The 22,868-nt window shown below is 44.2% G+C and overlaps 1 protein-coding gene and 1 long non-coding RNA gene across 8 annotated transcripts in view; one reads left to right on the forward strand and one right to left on the reverse strand.

Annotated features, from left to right (window-relative positions):
- MYO1B (myosin IB) overlaps positions 1-22,868 on the forward strand; it is a 165,779-nt gene that overhangs the window by 45,142 nt on the left and 97,769 nt on the right. For all 7 annotated transcript variants that reach the window (XM_083627132.1, XM_083627136.1, XM_083627131.1 and 4 more), the window contains exon 2: positions 12,315-12,459. In XM_083627132.1, coding sequence (XP_083483258.1) covers positions 12,325-12,459 — 135 coding nt within the window. In that variant the 5' untranslated portion in view covers positions 12,315-12,324. The remainder of the gene's footprint in view (positions 1-12,314; positions 12,460-22,868) is intronic.
- Positions 1,211-18,650, reverse strand: LOC310743753. Its single transcript, XR_014539212.1, has 3 exons — positions 18,447-18,650; positions 1,971-2,695; positions 1,211-1,709 (listed from the first exon to the last, which is right to left on the reverse strand). It is a non-coding gene; the product is annotated as an uncharacterized lncRNA (long non-coding RNA).

Below are 22,868 nucleotides of genomic sequence, written 5' to 3' on the forward strand. Positions count from 1 at the left end.
CTTGGCAATTTGAAGCAGGGCAGATGGATTGGGGGCAGGGAAGAGAAACTTTGCTGCTCCCCAAAGCTCTGGTTACAGCTTCAAATTGAAAAGGTCCCGTATCCACTGCAGGGCTCACAGATGCACGCAGTGATGATCGTAGCAAGAATTCAGAACTTTCAGATTTTTTGTAGCTATTTATGTGGTGTTGGAACAGACCTCTGGGAAAGGAAAAATCAACATTCTGGATGTGTGTGCATGAGTGCACTGGAAGGGAATCTGGACTATATTTCATCCTAAGAAGAAAAAGGACAACTTGTTATAGATTCTAGAAATAAAAAAGGATTAACAATGCTGGAGAAAAAAATTATGCTCCAAATTGTTGCCACCTGATCATATACAGCATTTTTGTTGTGGTCTTAGGGTCAGGATCCCTGCCGTTACTGTATTATGCTCATGTCACAGAGCCTTATGAGTGGATCCACCGGGGAGGCAGTAAAATGATACCCCCGACCGCTCTGCCACTAGCCTGCTTATAAGCCTCTACTCTAGCAGGTTTCAGGGACACCCACAGTCTGCAGGCTATCATCTTGAGAAGTTTTTAGCAAACTGGAAGGCAAGGACAGCCTATCCTCACCAGTTTCCCATTTGTCCAAACTTTGCCCTTGTTTCTGGAGAAGTCTGGCTCATTGAAGATAAACTGTAGTGACTTGCGCAACCAGCCACCCTCTAGCATTCCGCTACAATATAATTTATTTGTAAAATAATGAATAAGGAAGGTGGGGGGGAGAGAGGTAAGTAGAGTGAAAGATTAAAAAAAAAAACTAAACTAAAAAACAACAACAAGAAGGCTGATCGCCGAAGAATTGATGCTTTTGAATTATGGTGCTGCAGGAGACTCTTGAGAGTCCCATGGACTGCAAGAAGATCAAACCTATCCATTCTTAAGGAAATCAGCTCTGAGTGCTCACTGGAAGGACAGATCGTGAAGCTGAGGCTCCAATAGTTTGGCCACCTCATGAGAAGAGAAGACTCCCTGGAAAAGACCCTGATGTTGGGAAAGATGGAGGGCACAAGGAGAAGGGGACGACAGAGGATGAGATGGTTGGACAGTGTTCTCGAAGCTACCAGCATGAGTTTGACCAAACTGCGGGAGGCAGTGGAAGACAGGAGTGCCTGGTGCTCTGGTCCATGGGGTCACGAAGAGTCGGACACGACTAAACGACTAAACAACAACAACAAGCCAACCCAGAGGAAGCAACAGGGTTCAACTCTCATGCCTGGAGTATGCATGGTTCTTCATGGCTGTTTTGCTGATGGCAAACACTAGATCAGACTTCTTAGCGATAGGGGATATGGAAATGCTCTGGAAAATGTGAGATGACACTTCCTTTGATGCAGTCCTGTCTAACTGCCCTGCAAACAAACCAGAATAAAGCCAGTTGAATAGCCAACGTTGTCTTACCTCTGTGTAAACAAATCAGGATCATAGATCATAGAATCATACACTCACACAGTAAAGTTGGAAAGTACCCCAAGGGCCATCTAGTAGTTCAACCCCTTGCAAGGCAAGAATCTTGCCCAATATGGGGCTCAGACCCACAACATTGAGGTTAAGAACCTCATGCTCTGCTGACTGAGCCATCCTTTCTGCATATTGAGGATGAATTTTTAATAAACGGTTTGTCTGGAAGTGCCTGCAGAAGCCAGTCCCAATATGTTCAATGGGACTTACCGTATTTTTTGCTCTATAAGACTCACTTTTTCCCTCCTAAAAAGTAAGGGGAAATGTGTGTGCGTCTTATGGAGCGGATGCAGGCTGCGCAGCTATCCCAGAAGCTAGAACAGCAAGAGGGATTGCTGATTTCACTGCGCAGCGATCCCTCTTGCTGTTCTGGCTTCTGAGATTCAGAATATCTTTTTTCTTGTTTTCCTCCTCCAAAAACTAGGTGCGTCTTGTGGTCTGGTGCGTCTTATAGAGCGAAAAATACGGTACTTCCTAAATAGTTGGTTTTAGGATTGCAGATTAAATTGAGCTTGCTTGCCACCTGAGCAGAGTAGCTAAGCATAACTGTTAGGATGTTTTTGTTCTTCTATTGTTGCCTTTTATTTGTTTAGAACTGCTTTGGGAACAAGTTAATTGTGGAATCGTATAAAAATAAACATGATGGTCATGGATATCTAAAAGTGGCCTTTCTGAAAGCAATTTCACAAGGTACAAATCCAGAATAAACATATAAAAACCTGGTTTGGAGGCTTGCTCGTTCTTCCAGCACTTGTGGTTTGCGATACAGAAAGCAACAGAAGTATTTTTGATAGCTTAGTGCTTCTTTGACATCAGCAAAAGCGAAACAAAACAAAACCCATGCAAACAAGATGCATAGAGCAAAATATTTTGTCTTTGGCCCAGACAAACGTGATGTAGGGGAACAGTGCTTTCCATTTTCACATTTACTTATTATAGATTTATTGCAACAACTGTGAATTACTGCCTATTCCAGCACAGGCTGATTTGTTTGCTCAGGATCTTGTGTGTGTGTGACAGCACCATCGGCTTGGAAGCATCTCAAACATGTTAGAAAGACGAGCTCTAGCTTTCTATGGTGGTACATTATTGTGGAGCTGTTATCTTGCAAGCAACCCTGGAAACATTTTACACTGAAGGCTGGGATGTACGCTTATGAGATAACTTGGGGCACTTGGTTGGCTTGTTGTCCTAGTAAAAAAAAAAATCTGCTGAAAATTTTTGTTGGCATCTTTTGTTTATGTGTCATTAAAGATTCCATAACTTCCCTTCCCTCTTGGCCATAGCTTGCACTACATGCATGACTGGTTGACTCAAGTTGGTCTGCTGAATTTGGAAACTGCGCTACCTGGCAGAGGCCTAAAAATACATTCTGTCAAGGAGCAAATTACTGGAGATCCTCTTAAGATCATCCTGAAGATAACAGAAATTTGTTAAACAAGCATATTCCACGCCAAATAGTATTCCCCCCCGATAAACTTAATTTTAGGCCGCTAATAATAATAATAATAATAATAATAATAATAATAATAATAATTATTATTATTATTATTATTATTATTATTATTATTATTATTATTATTTATTTATACCCCGCCCATCTGGCTGAGTTTCCCCAGCCACTCTAGGTGGCTCCCAATCAAGTGTTAAAATGATACAGCATTAAATATTAAAAACTTCCCTAAACAGGGCTGCCTTCAGATGTCTTTTAAAGATAAGATAGCTGCTTATTTCCTTCACATCTGAAGGGAGAGCATTCCACAGGGCAGGCGCCACTACCGAGAAGGCCCTCTGTCTGGTTCCCTGTAACCTCACTTCTCACAGTGAGGGAACCGCCAGAAGGCGCTCATCGCTGGATCTCAGTGTCTGGGCTGAACGATGGGGGTGGAGATGCTCCTTCAGGTATACAGGACTGAGGCTGTTTAGGGCTTTAAAGGTCAGCACCAACACTGTGCTCAGAATTGTGCTCAGAAACGTACTGGGAGCCAATGCAGATCTCTCAGGACTGGTGTTATGTGGTCCTGGTGGCCACTCCCAGTCACCAGTCTAGCTGCCACATTCTGGATTAATTGCAGTTTCCGGGTCACCTTCAAAGGTAGCCCCACGTAGAGCGCATTGCAGTAGTCCAAGCAGGAGATAACTAGAGCTTGTGAATAACATTTCTTTATTAAAGCTCTGGTTTTTAGACCTTGCAAGACCAGAGGCGGGACGTGGGTGGCGCTGTGGTCTAAACCACAGAGCCCAGGGTTTGCCGATCAGAAGGTTGGCGATTCGAATCACCGCAATGGGGTGAGCTCCCGTTGTTCGGTCCCAGCTTCTGCCCATCTAGCAGTTCGAAAGCATGTCAAAGTGCAAGTAGATAAATAGGTACCACTCTGGCGGGAAGGTAAATGGCATTTCCGTGCGCTGCTGTGGTCCACCAGAAGTGGCTTAGCCATGTTGGCCACGTGACCTGTGGCCACATGAGCTGTCCACAGACAAACGCTGGCTCCCTTGTCCTATAGAGCGAGATGAGTGCCGCAACCCCAGAGTTATCCGTGACTGGACTTAATGGTCAGGGGTACCTTTACCTTTTAGACCAGAGGCTAGTGATGCCACATATCCAAATAAATAATACATTTAAACAAATGTGGGCTGGTGATACATCATAATATGTATGGAATTTGAATTTCATAATGGAGAGGAAAGTTTAATGTCACGGAGTAAGGGTAGAAGCACAAAAAGGAACTTGCTCACTATATTCTGAGAAGTCTGCAGTGTTGAAGTGTAATCTGATTTTGAACCACTGTTCTCATTACGTAGCACCAGCTTCTCCCAGTAATACTAGAATCTTGTTTCAAGCTCTTTTAAGATGTGTATTAGTGGACCGTTTGCCCAGTCTCTGTATTATGGCATTAGCTGGTGAGCAGGTTCTCCCACCTTCCCCCAGAATTTTCATGTCAGACACTTTAGGCGACAGAAATGCAGAGGAAGTTGTCAGCTGAGGGGAAATTTTGAGGATTTGAGGAAAAATTTCTGTTCCATTGCTGACCTGCTGAAAACTGAACATTTCCACTTCTCTTATTAAAGAAGTCTCAAATGGGAATCTGATCTAGGTCTTTAAGGCAAATTGCTGTTGGCATCCATCTGTCTCGAGAGACAATAGAGTGCGACTCTGGGGGGCAAAGCCAAATCACTACACTCAAAGCACCAAATTAACCTCTCTGGGGCGCAAACCTGGGCAGTGTGTATGGAGGTCTTGGGCAACCCAGGCAACAAGACAACCTTCTCGGCCCCTCTGATGTGGTCCAAAGGAAAGCAGAATGATATGTTTGGCACCAGCTTGGCTGCAGGAGTTTCCGGAAGGAGGCATACAAGACGCCATCCAACCATCTTAGCGACTTCACTCCGGATTTGTATAGGGTTTACTCCTTAGGCTTTTCTTCCCCCAAAGGTATCCTTCAAGGCAGTGGAGGTTTAGGATGAGATATTTCATTATCCTATATCAGAGGTAGGCAACCTAAGGTCCGGGTGCCGGATGCGGCCCAGTTGCCTCTCAGTCCAGCACACGGACGGTCTGGGAATCAGTGTGTTTTTTACATGAGTACAGTGGTACCTTGGGTTACGTACGCTTCAGGTTACATACGCTTCAGGTTACAGACTCCGCTAACCCAGAAATAGTACCTCGGGTTAAGAACTTTGCTCAAGGATGAGAACAGAAACTGTGCAGTGGCCGCGCAGCAGCAGCAGCAGGAGGCCCCATTAGCTAAAGTGGTGCTTCAGGTTAAGAACAGTTTCAGGTTAAGAATAGACCTCCAGAACAAATTAAGTTCTTAACCCGAGGTCCCACTGTAGAATGTGTCCTTTTGTTTAAAATGCATCTCTGGGCTATTTGTGGGGCATAGGAATTCGTTCATTTCTTACCCCAAAAAATATAGTCTGGCCCACCACATGGTCTGAGGGATAGTGGACGAGCCCCCTGCTGAAAAAGGTTGCTGACCCCTGTCCTAGATGGACTGTCTTCCCAGGTTGACGAGCCCCATCTGCCCCTCACTTCCCTCTACAGCACGTTTGCGTGTCAAGGTCCCCAAGCCACCCTAATAATAATAATAATAATAATAATAATAATAATAATAATAATAATAATATTTTTTTATTTATACCCCGCCCTCCCCAGCCAAGGTGGCGCTGTGGGTAAAACCTCAGTGCCTAGGGCTTGCCGATCGTATGGTCGGCGGTTTGAATCCCCGCGGCGGGGTGAGCTCCCGTCTTTTGGCCCCAGCTCCTGCCCACCTAGCAGTTTGAAAGCAGCCCTAAGTGCAAGTAGATAAATAGGTACCGCTTTATAGCGGGAAGGTAAACGGCGTTTCCGTGTGCTGCGCTGGTGCTGGCTCGCCAGAGCAGCTTCGTCACGCTGGCCACGTGACCCGGAAGTGGCTTCGGACAGCGCTGGCTCCCAGCCTCTTAAGTGAGATGAGCGCACAACCCTCGAGTCGGACACGACTGGCCCGTACGGGCAGGGGTACCTTTACCCCAGCCAAGGCTGGGCTCAGGGCGGCTAACAAGCAATAATAAAAACAAGTTGAATGATTACAACTTAAATACAACATTAAAATATTGAAGCATTAAAATATTAAAATGGAGCCTCATCACAGGAGGAAAAAGAAAGAGGGGGAGGGAATCAAATTGGCTCCAAGCCAAAGGCCAGGGGGAACAACTCTGTCTTACAGGCCCTGCGGAAAGAAATCAGATATTGCAGGGCCCTGGTCTCATGAGACAGAGCGTTCCATCAGGCAGGAGCCAGAGTTGAAAAGGCCCTGACTCTGGTTGAGGCTAATTTGACTTCCTTAGGGCCCGGGACCTCTAGGGTGTTGCTGTTTATGGACCTTGAGGCTCTCTGTGGGGCATACCAGGAGAGGCGGTCCTGTAGGTACGAGGGTCCTAGGCCGTGAAGGACTTTAAAGGTCAAAAGCAGCACCTTAAATCTGACCCTGTACTCCACCGGGAGCCAGTGCAGCTTGAAAAGCACTGGGTGAATATGCTCCCATGGCAGAGACCCCGTGAGGAGCCTCGCTGCAGCATTCGGCACCCGCTGGAGTTTCTGGGACAGCTTCAAGGGCAGCCCCACGTAGAGCAAATTACAGTAGTCAAGCCTGGAGGTGACCATCGCATTGATCACTGTGGCCAGGTCGGGGCGGAAAAGGTAAGGGACCAATTGCTTGATGCGGCAAAGGTGGAAAAATGTCGCCTTGGCTGTTGCTGTAACCTGCACCTCCATGGAAAGGGAGGCGTCAAGGATTACACCCAAACTCTTAACGGAAGGCGATGGCACTAATTGGGCCCCCGCAAGAGAAGGGAGTTGGTCCCTCATCCCCATGCCATCCCGACCCAGCCATAGGACTTCTGTCTTCGAAGGATTTAGTTTCAATCAGCTCCCACGAAACCAGTAAAACACAATTCACACGTAATTTTTGTTTAAGGTTTTTGGCATAATTTTGGCCACAACTTTATTAAAATACAAAAAATGTGAGTGGTTGCTTAGGCATTGGTTGTGACTATCTGACCCCGCACACGACTGCGAAAGTCAGAAAGGGAAAAACATTTTGGGGAGAGCAATGGAGCAGGGGACCTGCCCTCAGCTCTCCCCAGATGCTCCCCAGGGGCTCTTGCGTGGCCCTAGCCCCTTGAGAGGAGTTCGGACAAAAGCATGGCGAGCCCCTGGATTCCTTTAACGGAATACCCTTGCAGCAGCAGCATTAGAGGGGCAGGCACAGCCAATGCATGCCCCTCCACCAACCAATTCATAAAACCAATGCCTAACCGCAACCTTACAAGTTGTGACGATTTGCTGCGCAGTAGGCAAAAACCAAATGGCACCAGCCAGTCAGCCAAATGGACAAAATTCCTACCGGGCCCCTGCCCCAAAAGCAAACGACCCCATGACAGGCATAGCAAGGTCAACGTGAACAACCCTAAATGTAGGAGGGTGGGCAGGCGGGCGATCCGATGTGCGCAGCGAAAAGAGGAAGCTCAACGCTGCGCATAGGGAGTTTAACACTTCTGGCTGTCAATCACTAAATGGCAACATCAAATTCTCCCCAACGACAAGGGGAGCCCAATCACAATGGTGGCCAACTCAGTTTACCCGCCCAGCAACAATGGGGTGTCTTGCCAGCCCCTACCTCAACACGTGCTCTCCAGGGAGAAGAACACGTTTTCTCAGGGTGTGGGTGCTGTTTCATGCTGACAGCTTCTAGGAGCCACAGGTGAGAGTTGAGGCCAGGGTGGGAACCAAAGCTGGACAAACTACCACAGAAGGAGCATGACGTGTCCCCCACCAGAGGTACCCGCCTCACCTAACACCCCATACACCCCAAGTAAAATAATGTAGGAACAATAATGGGAAGCATAATATTTTATTAGTAACGTCTGATACCTAAAGGCGTTGTTGATATGGAGCACTTTGCTTGCTGGAAATGGAGTTTGTCTAATGCTGATTTGAAAATCCTTGAGAATGTCCTTTGGTTAATTTCATTTGGCAGAGATTTATGATATTATAGCATATGGCCTAAAATGGGGCCAATTCTCCACCCCTCCCCCGTGTTCTTTGACTTGAATTGAAAGATTTACAGCTTTCTTTCTCCTCAGTCTCATTCAATCTATATATCTTGAAAGAATGTATTTTTAATACCCTAAATGGCTGAATACATTTTTAGTGCCTGTGTCACCGTGACACCATAAATTAGGACACTGTGCCAGAGGCTATTCATTCAACCTTACATTTACCGTACTCAAAAACATGCCTCACTGTGTTCAGTGGGGTTTACTCCCAGGTAAATTTAATGTGATTGCAGCCACAGTTTCTAAATATAATAAAGAAATGGGGGGGGGAGGTATTTATGTTAATGATCCTGCCCAGTTTTTGCTTCTGAGGATATTTTTTAGTGGTGACGGTCTTTAAAAATAGAATCTGCTGAGCTCCTTAGGTCCTGATGTTATTTTCCATTTTCTTTTCCTGAATGGATGCTTAATTTGAATAGCACACTGAACTGTTTCCTTGTGCATTCTTAATTTATTTGTTAAAAATTGAGACTTCTCATATTGTTTTTGGAGTTCAATGTGGAATATATTTATGATCTTATTAAACAATTTGAAAGGGTGCTGACAAAGCAGTTGCAGAAAACTTATTGTGTACATGTTTAAGATTGTTGAACACTGGGTAATGCTTAATGATGAGTCTTTTATTAGTATGCCTGTTCATTTTAGCCACTGATCTACATTAACTTTAGGAGGATATTGGTGACAGTAACTAACCTACTAATAATTTCTCTTAGTTATTGCAATACATTGTTGATTAAGAGTATATAAGTTGAGCATCATCATCATTTCCACTTGGTGCAAATGACTAGTTTTTGTCACTAAAGTCTAAGGTAGTTTTGATTTTGGAGTACAGTATATAGTTGCACGTATTAATAAAAGATATCATTAGATTATCCATGCTAGGGAAACAAGCCTTTTTTCACACACACACCCCTTTTAAACAGTGTTTGTCCTATAAATGTTGGGTGTGTGGGTGTCAAGCAGACTTGAATATAGAGCTTTTGGCTACAATTGACTTTGCACAGTGTTTATGGGCAACATCTCAAAGCAACCTATCTAATTTATTTAGATAGACTTAGACAGGCTTGTCAAGGATAAAGCTAACCATGGTTGCTGTATACTAGTTCCAAGATCGGAGGAGGATGCTATCAGGTCCTGCTTTTGGGCTTCCTGCAAGTCACCTGTGTTATGTACTGAAGTTCTCACCCTGGGCCAGCAGGGGGATACTGTAGATAGTTATGCAAATAAGGGATCGAAAGTGATGTTCAGTGATTGCATAGTTTTAGAAAATTGTTACAGTAACGTTGTTCAGGAGCTCTATATAAGCAGGCTGACTGAACCCTTCAGTTCAGTTCTGTTCTGGCCTGTGAATAAACAAGAGCTGTTTGAAGAATCGTTGTGTCGTCTGATATGTTCACCCACAACTTAACAACCTGGTTAGCTGATCCAAGAGTTTTTGATCCAGCAGGGGTGCTCTTGTGTTCTCTTTGCTTAATCTTGCTGTAGGTAGATCTTTTTGATTTGGCAGTTTGACCCAGAACTAATGCGGCTGCGTAAGCTATGCTGCTGTTTCAGTTTGGAACACTTTAAATGTCACTTTAGATCAGAACTCTTTCTTGGTTTCATCTTGTTGGAATAGGAGGCTTATTGGTTTGGCTTTGTCCACACTTGAAATTCCACAGCGGTGATGCATTTTAGTATGGTAGGTAGCTTGTAATTTAGAGTGGTAAAAAACCGAGACTCTGCTTCAGACTGAAAAAATGTAGCCACAAATGACCTTATTAGGATTTGTATTGCTCAGGAAAGCATGCTTTGAGAAGTGCAGGTCCAATGCAAACAAATTTCCATTATTAACTTAAGGTCAGAAGTTGTTGTTTTGGTGTTTTTGACATGGAAAAGTTTGACACTTCGGGTTCTGAAGGTGATCTGCATGAAACCTAGAGGCAGTTGATGCAGAATGGGTGTGAGGTTTTAGAATCTCTTGCACAAAGAATGGGGATGTACTGTATTTTTCCATGTATAAGACAACCTTTTTTCCTGAATTTTTTGTGATAAATTGAGGGGCGTCTTATACATGGGTTATAAGCAGTGCTGAGCCGGGCGCCAGGCACACCAAGCTCCAGCTGAAGCCCCGCAATGCACCTGTCACGATGGCCCAGACCCGCTGCCCGCCCGCCCGCCGCCCTATCTATCTATGTTCACGCTGTGTTTCCCTCAGCTGCAGGCAGCGAGGCTTCGGATTGGCTGCAGGAACTTCCTGCAGCCAATCTGAAGCCGTGCCAGCGTCGCTGCCAGCCCAGAAGCCATGCCAGTGTTGCGGAAGTCAGTCCCTGTGCAGTGAGGCGTACACAGCGCACGGGGACTTACTGAGCTGGCGGCAGGCTGGATTTATGAGCCTGGAGGGCCGCACCTGGCCCCCAGGCCTTAGTTTGCCGACCCCTGTTCTATGAAGTTACGTTTTCCTTTTGCTTGGTTTTCTTCTTCCAGACCAAATGCCTTTATTTCCTTTTTACAAAGAACGCAGCAAGGCTACGTAAGGCGGTGGGATCCTTTGGGATCCTTCCAGTCTTTTCTGATGAGTTTTGTTCCATGCCGGACCCTCCCAGTTCAGTGCTAATACCAGGCTTATTAACCACCTGCAGTTGATTAAATAGCCGGGCTGCCCACTAACCCCTTCAGTACACGTTCACTTAAAGCCAAACTGTTTCCTTTTGTTTGGAAGCCATGGATGCGTCTAATTACAGCTTTTTGGAAACATGTGATTTAAAGGGATTCTTTCTATGTAGATAGTGTGGAGATAAACACAAGGCTGCGACCTTACAGTGTGCATTCAATTTTCCTGTAACTTCAGTTAGCTTTGCAGATGGAATAATTCTCATGGAGGCACCTCTCTGGCAAGATAAGCTGCCATGACCATAATTCTACCATGTACATGTTTTAATTAAGGTACAGAGGCCCTGCTTCTTAATGGTTGGCCATCCCAGTGCTGTGACAGCCTGATTGCTTTTGAGACGTAGTCACGATAATTCTTACAAGGCAGTAAGTCTGCTTGTTTTAGCTGTACATTTGCAACTTGATTCTTTAGGATGGCTATGATTTTGTCATGGCTAATAATAATTTTATTATTTGTATCCCGCCCATCTGACTGGGTTGCCCCAGCCACTCTGGGCAGCTTCTAGCATATATAAAAACATAATACAGTGGTACCGTGGGGTAAGAACTTAATTCATTCTGGAGATCCGTTCTTAACCTGAAACTGAAACCAGAGGTACCACTTTAGCTGATGGGGCCTTTTGCCGCCGCCGCCACCGTGTGATTTCTATTCTCATCCTGAAGCAAAGTTCTTAACCTGAGGTAATATTTCTGAGTTAGTGGAGTCTGTAACCTGATGTGTCTGTAACTCGAGGTACCACTGTAAAACATTAAAAACGTTCCCTATACAGTTGTACCTCTGGTTACGAATGCTTCTGGTTACGAACGCTTCAGGTTACGAGCTCCGTGACCCTGGAAGTAGCTGCTCCTGATTGTGAACTTTGCCCCAGGATGCGAACGGAAATTGCGCACCGGAGGCACATGGACGGCCCCATTAGCGAAAGTGCGCCTCAGGATAAGAATGGTTTCAGCTTAAGAACAGACTTCTGGAACGAATTAAGTTCATAACCAGAGGTGCCACTGCACAACACTGCCTTCAGATGTCTTCTAAATGTCAGATAGTTGTTTATTTCTTTGACATCTGATGGGAGGGTGTTCCACAGGGCGGGCACCACTACCAAGAAGGCCCTCTGCCTGGTTCCCTGCAGCTTCACTTCTCGCAGGGAGGGAACTGCCAGAAGGCCCTCGGAGCTGGACCTCAGTGTCTGGGCTGAACTACGGGGGTGTAGATGCTCCTTCCGGTATACAGGGCCGAAGTCGTTTAGGGCTAGAAAAGTTACAGAACCACACTGCAAGGAGACCTGAGTTCACGGCGCCTTCTACCTTCCTTGAATGGCTTTTTCATAGTTGCGATATAGCAAAAGCAAACAGTGGAAACAGTTGTTTTCTGACCTTGAAGGCAATGCTCTCGACTGCTTCTGCTCAGTTTCTTTTGATTACGCTGCCTGCTGCGAGCAATTTTTCCAAAATACCCCTTCCCCCCTCCTGTGTTGCTATGTGCTTTAAAGTCATTTGAGGTACTTTGTACTTGTGTTTTATGTTAAAGTTTAATCTCCTTGCTTTTGGTTTCTGCCTGCAGTAAAGAGAAAATGGCAAAGATGGAGGTGAAGACATCTCTTTTGGACAACATGATCGGGGTAGGGGATATGGTGCTTCTCGAGCCGCTCACGGAGGAATCCTTTATCGATAATCTCAAACAGCGTTTTGATCACAGTGAGATATATGTAAGTATGCCGTAACCTTACTCTATAATGGAGCTTGTATAGAAAGCCTCACCCAGGATCTCAATACCTTAAGGCAGCGGTTTTCAACCTGTGGGTCCGCAGATGTTGTTGGACTACAACTCCCATCATCCCTGAGCTCTGGCCTTGCTAGCTAGGGGTGATGGGAGTTGTAGTTCAACAACATCTGGGGACCCACAGGTTGAGAAAGGCTGCCTCAAGGACTGCCTCCATACAACCTGACCCAGATTATCTGAGACCCTTCTCTGTGTCCCCCCTCCTCAAGAGGTTTGGAGGGCAGCAACATGAGAATGGACCGTTTCTGTGGTGGCTCCCCATTTGTGGAATGCTCTCTCCAGAAAGGCTTACCTGGTGCCATCATTATATGTCTTTAAGTACCAGGCAAAAACATTCCTCTTTATTCATGCCTTCGGCTATTAAACAATCTATGGCCTTTTAAATGTGGGAGGTCCCAGCTCCTGCCAACCTAGCAGTTTGAAAGCACATCAAAGTGCAAGTAGATAAATAGGTACTGCCCCGGCGGGAAGGTAAACGGCATTTCCGTGAGCTGCTCTGGTTTCGCCAGAAGCGGCTTAGTCATGACCTGGAAAAACTGTCTGCGGACAAACGCCGGCTCCCCCGGCCAGTAAAGTGAGATGAGCGCTGCAACCCCAGAGTTGTTCACAACTGGACTTAACTGTCAGGGGTCCTTTACCTTTACTGTTATTATGATTTTTTTATGTGATTGTTTTATTGTCTTTTAGTATGATGCTATGCAAATTATGCTTTTAATGTTGTACACTACCCTGGGATCTTCGGATAAATTGTGGTATATAAATTGAATGATAGATAGATAGATAGATAGATAGATAGATAGATGATAGAAATATGGGATCGTTCCATGCATTTAGGTACAGGGATTCAAAATTGTATTTAGACATAGAATTGGTCGCGTCCTAAACAGACAAATAAACACATAGAAAATCAGGATATGCAATGAAGATGTGAATAACATTAATGTAATGCAGTGGTATGGTTCTCATTGATACCTATGCATCAAACCAATGTGACAAACAATAACTAAACACCAAACATGTTTTGACTCCCGTGAGCTCTGCCTTACTAGTCAAGAAATCTGTTGCACAATTTGTCACCCAAAATTAGCCACTTGCCTGATAGTTGACACTCTGAGCTGACCAATCAAATACATAAGGCTGCAAATACCCACTCGGTGAACATGAAACAATGGTGTTTCTCCACACAGGCCCAGTCATATATGTTTTAGGAGCATCTCCAGATCTTAGGTTTTAGATGTCAGCTATCCACCATGTGTTCTACATGGATTTAAAATGCTTAGAGTATTTTTTAAAAAACTGATAAATGTTTTGAACCGTTGTATGCATAACAGTGGACAAGTAAACCCATTCAGCTGATAACATGGTAATCCTGAAGCGATGTCATTTCAAGGTGATGAATTGCAATATTTTCACTTGCCTGTTTTATAAAAAATAAAAAATAAATAAATGCTGGGGACTGAATTTTGTTGTTGGAATGTTTCATAACAACATATAACCATCATTGCATTAAGACTTTATTAAGCAGGTTGGGGGGAGAGAAGTGGTGCTGGGAGGGAGTTTAAGGTATATGGGGCAACAGAGGAGAAGGAGTGGAGTTGTTTGACAGCATGAAACCCTGGAGTGGCTCAGGAGTTGGAGGAGGAGAGGCAACTTTCAAGGCAGGGCTATCTTGGGGGTGGAAAGGTAACAAAAAGTATGGTCAAGGCCACTTTTAAAAGCAAATGCATGTATTTCGTAACTGGGAAACTTGCCTAGGGGTCAACAGGTGCCCTTGATTCCTGAAAGTGAATTGCATAATAATACACCTTGCTTTTCCTTTCCTTTTGAACTCATTCTGGAGTTTGCTTGGTGGACTCCTCTGTTGACAAGATTCTTGATTTATGCACATGAGATTTCCCTCCTCTGAGCAGATTAACCCCCCCCAAAAAAAGCTTTTTTTTGTTTGTAAACTGCTACGTTTTAGGACCTCAAAAAAAAAAAAAGAGAGAAAGGATCACAGTGTGGGTCTGTCTTCAAAGGGCATTCTTCCCTTTTGATAAGGAGAGTATTCTGTGACTCAGAATTGCTTTAGGCTTTTTGACTGCTCAGCCGCTTGCATAGGCTCAGCCAACAGGCTTTGCCAAAGTGAGAGGCGCAGGCTAGTTTAGAACGGTGATCTGTGCAGGTGTACAGCTATAAAGATTTAGAGGTTGGGTGCAGGGCCACAAGGATGTATGCTCCCCACTCCATGCCGGTGAACTCCCCTTGTCTCACTCAGCTTCCATTTCAGAATAAACGTGAAAGCATTGCTAACCAGAGTTAGAAATGAAACTATAATAATATTAATTTATTATTTGTACCCCACCCATCCGCCTGGGTTGCCCCAGACACTCTGGGTGGCTTCCAACATATATAAAAACATAACAAAACATTAAACATTAAAAAGCCTCCCTATACAGGGCTGTCTTCAGAGGTCTTCTAAAGGATATGTAATTACTCATCCGCTTGACATCTGATAGGAGGGTGCCACTACTGAGAAGGCCCTCTGCTTGGTTCCCTGTAGCTTCACATTTTGCTGTGAGGGAGCTGCTAGAAGGCCCTCAGTGCTGGATCTCAGGGTCCAGGCTGAACGATGGGAGTGGAGACTCTGCCTCAGGTATAAAGGGTATTTAGGGCTTTCAAGGTCAGCACCAACACTTTGAATTGTGCTCTGAAACAAACTGAGAGCCAATGTACAGTATGTCTTTCAGGACCAGTGTTATATGGTCCTGGCGGCCATTCCCAGTCACCAGTCAACTGCTGCATTCTGGATTAGTTGTCGTTTCTTAGTCACCTTCTAAGGTAGCCTCATGTAGACCGCATTGCAGTAGTCAAAGCGGGAGATAACCAGGGCATGTACCAATCTAGCAAGACAGTGCGCAGGCAGGTAGGGTCTCAGCCGGTGTACCAGATGCAACTGGTGGACAGCCACCCTGGATGCAGAATTACACTTGTTCACCTGCCATTTCTACCATGCCTCTTCTCCTTTCTCTCTCACCCTCTGTTTTATTGCTTAAAAGAGATTTATTTAGGACTGTTAGCTAATTTTCATTTTGCTGTTACAGTGTCGTTCTTAAGGGCTGACAGGGACCTGCTTATAAACAAGGTTGTTTAAAGAAAAGAAAAAGAAAAGCAGGATTTCACATGCTCCAGGCTACAGAAAGCCTCATGGGGATTGTCTCTTCATATCAAGGGCATGTGAGAGCCTGCTTCACTTATATTTATTTTTTAAAAACCTAGCAAGCACTGTGTAAGGGTCCAGACTTCTGTTACTTTTCTGCTTTTGTCTTAGGATTCTCAGTGTCTGTACTGAAAGCTAGCCAGATGAGGGTTTTAGATATACATAGGTAGCCGTTTTGGTCTGCCATAGTCGAAACAAAATAAAAAAATTCCTTCTAGTAGCACCTTAGAGACGAACTAAGTTTGTTATTGGTATGAGCTTTCGTATGCATTCAGATACACGAAAGCTCACACCAGTAACAAACTTAGTTGGTCTCTAAGGTGCTACTGGAGGAATTTTTTAATTTTGTTTTGAGATCAGGTTTTTTAAAAAAATTGCTTGCGAAGTTTAAGAAAAGCAAAGTGGGTGTATGTCTGTAATATAGCCCTGCATTTGTCTGTTAGAGATAAAATGGGATCAATTGTTTTTTCTTTCTTTAAAAGTTCACAAAAGCTATAGACTTTGGTTAACTATTGCCACCCTCGACGTTCAGATGTAGAACTTAGTTTTAGTGTCACCTCACACCATTTTGGGTTGGCAGATTGAATCCCCGCTATGGGGTGAGCTCCCGTTGCTTGGTCCCTGCTCCTGCCAACCTAGCAGTTCAAAAGCATGAAGTGCAAGTAGATAAATAGGTACCGCTCTGGTGGGAAGGTAAACGGCGTTTCCGTGCGCTGCTCTGGTTCACCAGAAGCAGCTTAGTCATGCTGGCCACATGACCCGGAAGCTGTACGCTGGCTCCCTCGGCCAATAAAGCGAGATGAGCGCCGCAACCCCAGAGTCATCCGTGACTGGACCTAATGGTCAGGGGTCCCTTTACCTCTCAAGGTGCATAGCTAAAGATGCTGCAGTTGAATGTGGCAAATGCATCTCAGAGGACTGGGATTGGCTGAAGCTCCAGACTGATTGACACTTGCAGCATGTGAAATTTATTATTATTTATATCCCTGCCCATCCTCCCAAATGGCCCTTTAGGTGGATTTGGCTGTTAAACCTACTGCCTTGAACAACTTTCAGGTACGGAGGTGAGATGCCTGGTTTTGCCTGTTAGTTTCTACTCTTTATTTTTGACTCTGGAGGAAATGATGACCTGCTACCGCGGCGAAATTAGTTGCAGTGTTTGCTTTGGTGCAATTTACTTAGAGACATTTGCCTTCCGGGTGGTAATGACTGTTAACTTAAAACAGAGCTGTTTGGTCCGGTGTCAGATTAAAAAATACTTTTAAGCAAGTATGAAAATCCTAGTCATCATATCTTGGCCAAAAAAGAGAAATGATGGGGGCAGCCAACATATCTGATTATTTTCACTTAAAACAATTGGTAGGACCAATGAGATTGAAGTAAACACTTTCTTCTTAGATTTGCCTTTGATTGTCTGTGTAAAGAAGGTCGCTTTTTCACTGAGGCACCAGGTCATGTTCTTGCTACCGGTGTTGCTCTGTTGCTTTTTTTTTATTTTCCAAGTAATGCTAAGAATGTCCTTTGTGCTCCCAATCGTTCTATCGCTATGTAAATTTTGCTTCCCTCGCTGCTTTCCCTCCTTACTGAACCCGTTTCCCTGCCCTCTGGAGCATGTTGTACCTCTTGTTAAATGTGCTCTACTTAATTGTAAAGCAAAGCTCAGCCCTGAAACCTCACATCCTGAAATCTGAAACTTTGCTTGGCCTGACGGATCAAGGAAGGCAAAGACTGCTGTTGGATTTGCAAGAATTTTGAACCTGATACATAGTTAAATGCGCAGAAGGATCCGTGGTGGTTCTGTTCTAGTGAGGGAGCATTCAAGTACATACACAAACTGTTGCCTTCCTCAAGGTGCAAGTTTTCCCTTTTCTAAAAAACTTTGTGCATGTGGGGCAGTGGATAAGGGGCACGGTTCTTTAGTGAATATAAGGCAGTGAGAAAAGCTACAGAGAAATCAAGTGTATATTCAAAGGTATATGCTAGCCACTCTTCTTCTCCTCTCCCTCACCCACAATCAGGCTGCTTTTCAGTCTCCCCAGGGCTTTAAAATGCAATTTAGGGGGAAAGGGTTGTAATGTGAGATGCCGAAAATGTACTCTTTTAAAGCGAAGGAACTTCAAAGGGAGCCTGCTGAAATACACCAGGAATTTCAAGGCTATCATAATTGTGGGTCGAACCGAGACAAAGAATTTTTCACACATTTTATGCGATAGGTGACCTACCAACATTACTGGGTAGTGAGAAATGATGACCATGCTTTTCTGCATTTAATTTGCTCCATACCTCACTTCTCACACACACCCTTCCCACCAAACATTCACACACACACACACACACACACACACACAGAGTAGAGTTCGAAAGTACCCCAAGGGTCATGTAGTCCAACCCCCTTCTTGCCCAACATGGGGTTCAGACCCATGACCCTGAGGTTAAGAACCTCATGTTCCACTGACTGAGCCATCCCAGCAGTAGAATATCTCCTGTAGAATTGTAGAGTTTGAGGGCCATCTAGTTGAATCATCTGCAAAGCAGGGAACTCGGCTAAAGCATCCATGACAGATGGCCATCCAACTTGCTCAGAAACCTCCAAGTAAGGAGAGTCCACAACCTCCCTGGGAGACTGTTCCACTCTCAAACAGCTCTTACTGTCAGAAAGTTTTTCGTGATGTTGAGTCGGACTTCCCTTTCTCGGTCATTGGTTCAAGTCCTACCTTCCAGAACAGGAGAAAACATCTTGCTCCATCTTCCATGTGACAGCCCTTGAGATACCTGAGCCTCAGATTTGAGATCTTTGAACCAGCACCTCTCATTTAGAGTCTTCATGATTCATTTTTTAAATAAAAAAAACTTGGGGAAGATCAAGAAGTGGTCTAGCAGTTCTGTCTGCACCAGGGATTCAGCATGTGCTGGGGGCAGGAAGCGCAGAGGAAAGAGAATAGTTGTTACTGGCACCAAGGTAGAAACGGAGAGCAGCTGTGAGTCTCAAGGTAAACTACCTTGAGTGGTAACCGTAGAATGAGTCACAGGCAAAATTGTTCTTAATTTTCTTTACACGAAAGGTAGGCTGTCTATCCCGTAAGTGCTGGGTTGCATAAATCACATATACCTGTCTACCTTTGCCAGTTTAGATTCTGTATTCTGCCCTTGAAACCGCTTGGCCATTCAATTGGCCATGATTCCTGTGTTAATGAAAGTATCTACTCCTCCCGACAGAATCAATAATGATGCAATGCAGAATTACATTCTCTCCCTTTTTGGCCCGAGGAATAGAGTTAATGCATTTTTGTATTTATGATTTCCTGGAATAAAAGAGGGGTGGGCACTCCCCTCCTGCCTCTCCTTGTCAGTCTTCAATGGCCAAGTAAATTTTCTTTCAGGTCTATTGATCCAGTGCAGCGAGTTCTTTAAGAGCAGGGAAGAGTGCCATCTCTTCTCTTCTACCCCACCCTCTCAGTCGCTGCCTCGCCATTTACTGCCTTTGACTTGGATCCAAGAACTGGCGTGCTGCCTTCAACTAACTAGGGGAGAGATGAATAGGTGTGTAAAACAGCTCTCTTTTAGAAGGTGCAATGAAATGTGCTATGGCTGTGTCTGATTTTCAGCCCATTAACAGATCTGCAAGCTGTAGTGTCTAGATCAGGGGTGGGGAATCGGTGGTTCCCCAGATCTTGCACTGCAACTTGCATCATTCCTGACAATTGGACATCCTGGCTGGGGAACATGGAATATAGGGCGAGATTCAGCAAAGTTGTTGCGTGTGCAGAATAAGGTCCACAACAGGATTCCCGCCACTCTTTTCCCCTTGGGTGCCCTAAATCTGCTTTGGAGGCTTTGGAAAACCCCAGAAAGTCCTGCTATGTAAGTGGACTTCATTCATTGCCCACATCCCCCACTTAGTGCAACAATGAATTCCTCCCATAGTGTCCAATAGCATCTGGAGGGCATCAGATGCTACGAATCAACTAGTTGGTTGATTGGACTGCCTTAGTGATGCAAATACTCTTGATTGTCCTCAACTCTTAGTGCTACCAGACTTATTAAAAGGCCTTTTGATATATTACAGTTTAATTTCAGTATCTGACTTAACTTCTTCTGTGCTTGTGGCTGTTGTAAATGGCAGCAGTTATTATTAAAAGGATTTCTATACAGTGGCACCTCAGGTTACATACGCTTCAGGTTACATACGCTTCAGGTTACATATGCTTCAGGTTACAGACTCTGCTAACCCAGAAATAGTGCTTCAGGTTAAGAACTTTGCTTCAGGATGAGAACAGAAATCATGCAGCAGCGGCACAGCAGCAGCAGGAGGGTCCATTAGCTAAAGTGGTGCTTCAGGTTAAGAACAGTTTCAGGTTAAGAACGGACCTCCGGAACAAATTAAGTACTTAACCCGAGGTACCACTGTACTGCTTTTCATTTGGAGAAGAAATGCCATGCGATTTTGCAAACACATAAAAGCCAACAGGAAAGCAATAAGCAAAACCAAAATGTGGGATAGCTCAGTTGGTAGAACATGATGCTCTTAATCTGAGGGTCATGGGTTTGAGCCCCACGTTAGGCAAAAGATTCCTGTATTGCAGGGTGTGTGTGGATGAGATGAGCCTTGTAGTCCCTTAAAAGTAAAGGTAAAGGGACCCCTGACCATTAGGTCCAGTCGTGGACGACTCTGGGGTTGCGGCACTCATCTTGCTTTATTGGCCGAGGGAGCCGGCGTACAGCTTCTGAGTCATGTGGCCAGCATGACTAAGCCACTTCTGGCGAACCAGAGCAGCACACGGAAACGCCATTTACCTTCCCACCGGAGCGGTACCTATTTATCTACTTGCACTTTGACGTGCTTTCGAACTGCTAGGTTGGCAGGAGCTGGGACAGAGCAACGGGAGCTCACCCTGTCGTGGGGATTTGAACTGCCGACCTTCTGATCGGCAAGTCCTAGGCTCTGTGGTTTAACCCACAGTGCCACCCACGTCCCTGTAGCAACTCTACCATTCTATGATTCCAATATGGGATACCTGTAAAGTAGTAATATAGGGAGAGCTGATAAAGAAGGCAGCTTATATAAGAAAGAAAAGGAAACAAGGAATATATTTATTAGAACAGCAAATAAGAGAACTTGAGAGAGAAAAATTAGAAACTTGTGCTTCAGAAATCTGTAAACAATTACTCCTGGCTTGAAAACAAGAACTGAAAAAAGGCAAATATGTGGCAAGACCATTGAGATTAAAAACAAAAACAAAAAAAACCCGAACAAATAAAAAGATATTTGAGAAACAGAACAAAGCTGATAAACCTCTGCCCCATATGTTGAAGAAGCAAGAGATAAATAAATAGCCCTATAACAACCCCCCATTGGACAAGAATGGGCTGTAACACCCAAACAGATTGTTATGGAATTTGAGAAATTTAATAGAACATAATATAAAATGGAGAGTCCTTTATCGACTGAGGTTAGTAAATTCTTAAACTCTTTAAAATTGTCTAAACTAAAAGAAGAGGATGTAAGGAAATTGAATGCACCAGTTGAAATGGAAGAAGTAAAAGCTGCTCTAAAACGACTTTCAGGAATGGAAGGACTTGTACCATATCTTTATTTTATTTTTAAACAAAAATTCCTGACGGTGCAGCTTTGACACACTAACTTCTATGATTAATTCAATAAAAATGTCTAAAAACATGCCAAGAACCTGGGAGAATGCCAAAATAGTAGTTGTTCTTAAAGAAAACCTCTTAAAACTTCATTGTATAGTTCTTTGTCATTGTTCAATTACGATGTAAAGTTATGGACCCAAAGTACTAGCTAACCGTTTAAATAGAATAATTGAAAGAGAACAACCGGACTTTGTAAAAGACAGAAGAGTGACACAGTGTAATAAAAACAAATAAAAAGAACCAGGAACCTTTCTTTTTATGGATGCCGGAAAAGCTTTTGACCATATTGAATGTCTGTCTGTATTTTTTAATAATAATAATAATAATAATAATAATAATAATAATAATAATAATTTATTTATAGCCCACCCACCTGACTGGGTTTCCCCAGCCAGTCTGGGTGGCTCCCAACAGAATATTAAAAACACAATCAAACATCAAACATTAAAAACTTCTCTAAACAGGGCTGCCTTCAGATGTCTTCTAAAAGTCAGATGGGAAGGTGTTCCACAGGGCGGGCGCCACTACCGAGAAGGCCCTCTGCCTGGTTCCCTGTAACTTCACTTCTTGCAGTGAGGGAACCGCCAGAAGGCCCTCGGAGCTGGACCTCAGTGTCCGGGCTGAACGATGGGGTTGGAGGCACAATTTTAGAAACTCAGATATATAAGCTAGGCACCAAATGGCCCCTTAAACCTGGGTTATAGTCACCCCAATGGAACATCTGTTCACCAGTTGGTTAAACTAGATAACTCTTGGGAACCCCTTCTAGCGCTACAGTTTTTCGATTCTATGATCTTAATTACATTGCTTGACTGTAGCTCTCTCTCTTATGACAATTCACTTGTCCCAGTGTGTGAGAAGGAAAAACATGCATGATGGAAATGGCATTAACTATGGACTAATTCGGAGGTTTTTAGACTGTGGTTGCCAACCTGGCTGCCCAGAAATCTCCACATATGCACAACTGGACCTGCACCAATCACAAAATGTGCCTGGTGCCTGGGGAATTTTGAACACTGAACCCATGAAGAGAGTTCACCCTTCAAAATGCCTCTAGCTTATCCATCCCAGATCCTGGAGCCTTGTAAAAAGGGGAAACAGTATCCACTCCTTCAGCCGCCTCTCTGCTCCAAATTGCAGCGTCCTGAGACTGTTTATAATTTTTTTCGAGTCAGGGCTTTGTTACCCACATTTGCATATAATGTATAATTTGCCCCTGAGGTGATAGCTAGGTGTGGGTTAGAAGCTATGGTTAAATCCGTTATAGTTCAAAGCAAGAAGTATAAATGGAAGGTTTGTCATTTCGGTGTCTTTTTTGGAGGGTTAATTACATAACCAGGTTACAAATATTCCAGGGTGGGGAAGCAATAGCATTTTTAAAAATACTCTTCTTTTTTTTTCCTAGCAAGGCTTACAAGCTCTGCTGAGTAGGTCATTTAGCCTCTAAACATAGGTACCAGGGCACACATGTATATTAAATAACA

The sequence above is a fragment of the Podarcis filfolensis genome (genome assembly GCF_964270895.1).
Source record: "Podarcis filfolensis genome assembly, chromosome: 1".
Taxonomy (NCBI): Eukaryota; Metazoa; Chordata; class Lepidosauria; order Squamata; family Lacertidae; genus Podarcis; species Podarcis filfolensis.